The sequence below is a fragment of the Hibiscus syriacus genome, unplaced genomic scaffold (assembly GCF_006381635.1).
Source record: "Hibiscus syriacus cultivar Baekdansim isolate YM2019G1 unplaced genomic scaffold, ASM638163v2 tig00112738_pilon, whole genome shotgun sequence".
Taxonomy (NCBI): domain Eukaryota; kingdom Viridiplantae; phylum Streptophyta; class Magnoliopsida; order Malvales; family Malvaceae; genus Hibiscus; species Hibiscus syriacus.
The window spans coordinates 7,480,340-7,487,603 of NW_024063392.1; the positions used below are offsets into that span (position 1 = coordinate 7,480,340).

Consider the following 7,264-nt stretch of genomic DNA (forward strand, 5'->3'; position numbering starts at 1 on the left):
GGTCACCTGTGTAGTTTACCCTAATTATAATCATGTGTGTATAACTTGATGAAATGCGAATGACATCACGTTATAATATGTCACTTATTTATAAGTAAAATTCTTATTATTATGTTTGAAGATTTTTAGATTTCAATAATTGTTTATTAGTACACATTGTACATTAATTGTTTATATGATTATTGTTGCAGCCTAATTATTTTTAGTAACAATATCGAAGTTGAGCTGATTTCTCATGTTAAGTTGAATTTGGATAAGGTTAAAGTTGTCTTGTACTCTTAAGTTATATTTTAAAAAACAAAAAGTTAAAATTTCAACTGTTTTTTCAGTCCTGAGTTATTATTATTATTATTATTATTATTATTATTAATGAACTCCAAACAACTCGAGGGTAGGCAAGAGCTTTGCTCCTCGAGCTAATGATACAATTTCCTTTGTTCATTATTTTAGAAATGTAACAATTTAATTGATCTTTATTAGTCCTTTAGTTAAATGGAAATTTTCATCTTTTCCCCTCCCAAAAAACTAAAAATTCAATTTATTTTTGTAAAGAAATTTGGCTTTTTCTCCATCGTTTTAGTTTTTTCTTGCCCCAATGGTAAAAATTTTAGCTTCACCCTTGTCAACGGTTAGTACTAAATAAATAATTAATATAATTAATAATATTTTCTTTTAATAAAATACACAAATTTAATATTTTTTATGAAATTATAAAAACTATTTTAATATTAATTTTAATTTAATAATATTTGACTAAATTATTTTAAAATTTTAAAAATAATATTAAATTTTATAATAAATAATAAGGTAAAATATATAAATAGTCCCCGAACTTTTAGGCCACTTGCATCTAGGTCACCTAGCTTTTAAAACTTGCAATACAATCATTAAACTTTTAGTTCGTTTTCATTAAGGTCCCCGTTGTTACCTCCCATTAGTTTTTGTTGATGTGGCACTTAACTGTCGTTAACACTTCCCCATCTTCTTCCTCCTCCTCCTCCTCCTCTTTTTCTCCTATTCTCGTTCACCCTTCCTCCGGTCACCGGTGGCTCATACTGCCATCACCGTCGTCACCAGTGTCGTCTCCCGACCGCACCCAGACCCTCGATTCATACTCACTGTCCATTTTTCATCCCAAATCGTGAGAAAACCCCAACACCTCTTTTCTTTTTTTAACCAACGACAAACGGAGGAGGGATGATAGCAAGAAAGCATGGTCGATAGGGTTTTGGTCCAAACAGTGTGAGGACTTCAACGGTGGTGGCAGTATGGCGAACAAACAGTCTAATCGGTCGAAAATCGATGAAAATAGAAGGGGTGTAGGGGTTTTCCGACAAGATTCGGGACTCTCTCCATGGATAATAAAAGTGAGTCTCATCAAGTGGTTAGTAGGGTTTTGGTCGGAATTGGGTGGCACTGCGGTGATAGTCACTAATGACTGACGACAGAGATCGGAAATTGTTGTTTGAATGGTCTTCTTGCGATTTGGTATGAATTGTGGATGTTGAGTATGAATCGAGGATCGGGGTGTGGTTGGGAGGCAATGTCGGTAACGATGACGACGACGATGTGAGCCACCGTTGACCGGAGGTGTGGTGAATAGGAACGAGAGAAGTAGAAGAAGATGGGGGAAGGGTTAACGGTAGTTAAGTGCCATGTCAACAAAAACTAACAGGAGATAACGGTAGGGACCTTATTGAAAATGAACTAAAAGTTCAATGAATGTATTGTAAGTTTTAAAAGTTGAGTGACCTAAATGTAAGCTTCCTAAAAGTTCAGGGACTATTTGTATACTTTACCCTAAATAATATCACTTATTGTATTGAATATTAATAATGAATAATTTTATAAAAAAAATCATCCACGAAAAATTATTTATATAACATCATTCAAACATGATAAAATGATTTTTAAAAAATATAATTAATTTTATTTAAATTATTTTCCAAAAAAAAAATTACAATATATCAAACATTAAAAGTGTTTCGATTTGAAATATATTTAACGATTCACACGTGTACCGCTGTGCGATATAGTTCATCAAATATAGATAGTGCAGCGACCTCAGTCAGAGAGCTAAATTGTGTCTATTTACATTATATTTATGTTATGTACAAATGACTCATGACTTGGATGGTTTCCGATCATCAGAACCGCGTTTTGTGTATAAAGAGCCCACGGCTGCAACTTCAGTGGCTGAAGTTACCGTGGCAGATAAAGGCTGGAAATTGGTGCTACCAATAAACCAGTAGAGAGTCCATTTCAGATTGCAGAGGCTATATTTCAAAGCTTTGGTCCAGTTCTCTTGCTTATTGAAGCTTTGCGTGCTGGAGTAGTTTTCAACTTTATCATTCTCGATCCTGTAACACACCACCAATACAAGTTGGGATATACTCTATTTACAACTCACCAAAATCACATTGATCTTTCAGAATTAAAAAAAAAAAAAAACAGACTCAAGAGGACAATTCTACATAGAAAGGAAATCTTACTTGTAGGGCAAGTTGAAGCATTTCTCAGGTGGAATGTTGTTTCCTAGATCCTTGGCATTTGCAAACTTGGCAAAGTCCTTAAGGCATGTTAAGAATAACGTCATTGCTTTGTCATACCGTGTACTCCAGAACAAGTTCACCGGACCAAACCTAAAACACAGTTAGTAGCTGAAAAATAAGTGTGACCCATAAAACAAAAAAGATGAGATTTCCCAGATTTATGCACTGTGTACTCTGAGGATGCACCAATGCTTTCAGGTTCACATGTTTGTACTCTTAATATTCTGAATCAAATAATTCAGAAAGTCACAACTCTTGATACTTACAACTCATATGTATTGTTGTTGCTGTCCATTACGCGAGGGTAGCTTCCCAGTGGAATTATCTTTATCCGATAGCTGAAAGTCAGTGATCAAGGATACATCACATATCACTTTATAACCACTTTAGTAATGAAAGGTAACCAAGTTCCCCAAAAGTTAGCATACCGGACAATTTAACTATTGTTTTACCTTACACAGACAGAATTCATATTAGCATGGGAAAAGAGCTAAATACAGCAACTTGATCAATTATACCCACCACCCCACCAAAAAAAAAAAAAACGGCATAAATTCTCATGGAACTACATCATAAGCTAACAGTGATTCGAAAAGGATACTGAAATTTTGGTCGGAAATATTGGCACATTGTATGAAGTAGGAGGCAAGCTTGACCCCAGGCAGCATTTATTTCATCCCACTCAACCTAAACCAAAAGCAACAAAGATCAGTCACTCTTCACTACCAACAAAAACAAATATTTATATGGAAAACGATGCCAATCTTACTGGAACTTTAGGCAGTCGTCCAAGACGAAAATTATTTATAGTTCCAAATTCTCCATCATGCCAGATGGGAAAGCATCACTGAGCACATTAGTTCGCTTTAACAAATCTAAATGTGCTTGCGAAACTTCAGTCTTCGCCAAAATTGCATCTCTCTTCCTGTTAAGCATAAATATTTTACAAATGTAAGAAGGCGATTAAAGAGTTCGCTTTGTCATTTGAAAGAGGCATTTGTTTGCAAATGTTGATTAAATTTATTACTTACAACTATGTATATAACACTTTAGTGTGAAAAAAATATTTGATTCATTAGCAATAGTGTTCAATTTGACTTTAGTAAGATTGACATTTCCTGAAGCATGAACTGTCTTTATTCCTCAAGTGTAGTTTAAAGAAAAAATTGGTCAAGAAACCGAATAAGAACAAACCTGATGAGCAATTAATCGAATCTGAAAGTTGTTAAACTCTTGCCAATACCTGTGACACATTGATTCCAACAAGCATAAGGATCTGGTAACTAAATATCCTGGCCATATACAAATCAAGGTGTAAATTTTTATTTAATATAATTTATTTTTATGTTGTTATTAATTAATTTAAATTAGAAATATTGATCATAATAATGGTAAAAATACTGATGTTACATTGAAAAACTATTTTTAGACATTTTACTAATATGAAAATTTTCTATTAGATTTAGTTATTTTACGTGATTTTTTTATAATATTATATATCATAAAATTAATTAGAATAAAAATGGTGATAATAATTTGAATTAACTAGAAATATTAAAAAATAGAGTTAATTGTATCATACATTCTTAAACTATGGTTCTTGTTTTAAATTGGTCCTTAAACATTTGAATATTGCAATTTCATCGTTAAACTAAGATTATCATTTTAAATTAGTCTTCAATTTTTTTAATATTTTTAATATTTTAGTATCATCCCCAAATTATATCCTTTATTCTAAATTGGTCCCCAAACATTTTCAACATTTCAAATTTATCCCAAATTAAATGTATATACTAATCACATCCCATGTTAATAAAATCGATAGGCCAATTCATATAATTATTGTTTGAAAAAAAATAAAGTTTAGGATTCTGGTTAAAATTAATTACATATTTGGATGGATTTGGGGATAAAATTGGAAGATTTAAAAGTTTAGGGATCAATTTAAAATAAGAGTCATAGTTTGAGGATGGAATTGGAATGTTTAAAAGTTTAAGGACTAATTAAGAATGAGCATCATAATTTGAGGATGAAATTGAAATATTCAAAAGTTTCGGGATCAATTTAGAATGGGAGTCATAGTTTGAGAACATATGATGAAATTAAGTCTAAATAAAATAAAGTAAAAGATCAAAATATATGAAAATAAAATATAAGGGTTGAATTTCAAAGTTTTGTATAAAATGTACCGAAATAAAATTTTGACCTTTTTATTTAAGGAATGCCCGGTGGAGTTGACCCGGGCAACAATTATATTAAAATTTTGATTCTCACGAGATTAGGGGTTTTTTATAATCGGGATGCCAACCCTAAATCCCCCCTTTCTCCTGATCCCTACATTTGATTTAGACAGAACAAAGGAGTTTTCCCCTTAAATCACAAACGTACCAGTTATGGAAGATCATCAAATTAGCGGAAACGATATCAACAAGGAACTAAACCCAAGGCAGTTACAGCTATTCGTTAAACTTCTCAATGGCAGAACTTTGTCGCTCCAATTCCCTACCCCTCAAGTCCATGTCGGTGATGTCAAGCATCGAATTCAGGAAATTACCCAAATCCCTATTGATTTCCATCGCCTGATTCGCGGTCATCAACTTAATGACGAGTCGGTGATTTCTCAGTCCAATGCCACCCTCAATTTCTCCCTCAGGCTTCTTGGTGGCAAAGGAGGTTTCGGATCGCTGCTACGTGGTGCAGCCACGAAGGCCGGGCAAAAGAAGACGAACAATTTCGAGGCGTGCCGAGACATGAGCGGAAGGAGGCTCAGGCATGTAAACGCTGAGAAGAGGTTGGAGGAGTGGAAAGCGGAAGAGGAACAGAGGAAGTTGGAGAAGATGGCGGAGGACTTCATAAAGAAGAAAGCAAAAACTGGGAAAAAAGGAGTCGGAGATGTAGCGGCCGAGAAGTATGTAGCAAAATATAGGGAGGAGTCAGCGAGATGCGTGGCGGTGGTTGAAGAGTCTGTCAGGGCAGCGTGCCAAAACAGAAAGCGTAAGGCGGTGCCAGGAGGGGCTGACCCCAAAAAATTGAAGATTTGGTAAGTTTTAAGATCATTTGATTTGCTTGTAATTTAGACTGGTATTTAAATTTGGATCATTTATTTGTTTTTGTTTTCTTATATAGGATGGGAAAGAGTAAAGTTGTTGAGAGTGATAGTGATTATGATGATAGCAGCGAGGATGAAGAAGAAAATGAGAAATCTGTAGTTTTGAACAATGGGAATCATTCAGATTACAGCAAGGCAACTGAAGGGAGTTCCGGCTCGGTTTCCGGTGGTAATCATGATATCGAAATTTCAGGTGGAGCCTCGAGTGAGACTGGTTCTGAGGAAGGGAAGGAGGTTGTTGTGCACCAAAGCTCCGAATCCTGTGGCGAAGATGCCAATGCCATGGTTGAAGCAGATGTGATTGCTGGAAATGAACAAGGTCAAGCTGAGATGCTGGAACATTATGGAATTAAAACTGAAGATCCGGTTGAAATAGTTAGTCAACATTTCAATGTTCCAGTTGCAGAAACTGAAGATGGAAATAAACTTAACAATGAAGTCAATTGCTCATCTAACCCGGAATCAGGAGTTTGTGAAGAAACAGTAGTTTCAAATGCTAACATTGCAGAACCAGAAAAGCCATTGAACTTTGATGACTTCAATTCTTCTGAAGAGATGGAGGTATGGCTGCACACTTGAAATTCTTTTCCTATTTCTAGGTTTAAAATAGAGATCAATACCATTGATGCATCTAGTTGGTTTTAAAAAAAGATACTACTTTCAACAAACTCTATGATTGCATTCCTAGATTATATAGATATTCAGCAGTTTGTAGTCTGTTGTAATTTTATCGAATGCTTTTCTTTAGCCTGATGAATCCAATCATAGTTTTTTCTATGTTAATTAGGCTCTGTCTTCATGTTCTTGTGCAAAACAGTTGGACAATACAAATTGAATAATAGAAGACAATTTATCATGATGATGTTGTTGCATTTATAATGCTTAATGTCGATACGTCGTTAACTGTTATATCATTTCTGAAGATTCTTGGACTGGAGCGGCTGAAATCTGAACTGCAAGCACGTGGGCTAAAATGTGGTGGAACATTGCAAGAGCGAGCTGCCCGTCTTTTCTTGCTAAAATCTACCCCTTTCAATAAGCTTCCAAAGAAGTTGCTTGCAAAGAAATGAAATAATCATATGTAGTAAGCTGAGGGTTCACATCACCTCATAAGGGATGTTACTTTCTGTCAAACCAAGAAATGTGCATATTTCGTTTGTTCTGTTTAATGTTGTATGACTTGGTTTTTGTAAGCTGAAACCCGGTTAGTTAAAGGGATCGTGAAAGTCCTAATGCGTATGACGCCTTATTGAATATGAAGTATATTTATGAATGGTAACAATATATTGTATCTTAGAGAAGAATGTGATGAGATTAGGCTATTTATATCTTTCATGGTGGAACCCTCATCTTGCAGGCTCCCTATGATTGAAGATGTTGTCCTTGCATATGATGCCTTGTTGTTCTATGGATGATTAACCAATGTAGGTAAGATATTGAAATCATCTTTAAAACCAAGTGTCCGGTGAGGCCTTTGTGGTTTCTCTGCTGTGTTAGTATTCAGGGTTGTAAATGAATCGTTTGTGAATTGTTTGGCACAAAGTTTGTTTATATTTATTTATTTATTAAACGATAAGGAACAAGATTTTCTGTTCGTTTATTT

The 7,264-nt window shown here is 34.5% G+C and overlaps 1 protein-coding gene and 1 pseudogene across 2 annotated transcripts; one reads left to right on the top strand and one right to left on the bottom strand.

Annotated features, from left to right (window-relative positions):
- Nucleotides 1–2,122: 2,122 nt before the first annotated feature.
- LOC120183089 lies at nt 2,123–3,806 on the bottom strand (annotated as a pseudogene).
- Nucleotides 3,807–4,838: 1,032 nt separating this feature from the next.
- LOC120182788 (replication stress response regulator SDE2-like) lies at nt 4,839–6,915 on the top strand. 2 transcript variants are annotated; one of them, XM_039187657.1, is made up of 4 exons: nt 4,839–5,592; nt 5,679–6,222; nt 6,585–6,764; nt 6,797–6,915. In XM_039187657.1, the coding sequence occupies exons 1-3, from the start codon at nt 4,946–4,948 to the stop codon at nt 6,729–6,731; spliced, it is 1,338 nt and encodes a 445-aa protein (XP_039043588.1). In that variant the 5' UTR covers nt 4,839–4,945; the 3' UTR covers nt 6,732–6,764; nt 6,797–6,915. The 2 variants fall into 2 exon arrangements, with proteins under 2 accessions (XP_039043588.1, XP_039043587.1); XM_039187656.1 differs by having other exon boundaries at nt 6,585–6,915.
- Nucleotides 6,916–7,264: the final 349 nt, after the last annotated feature.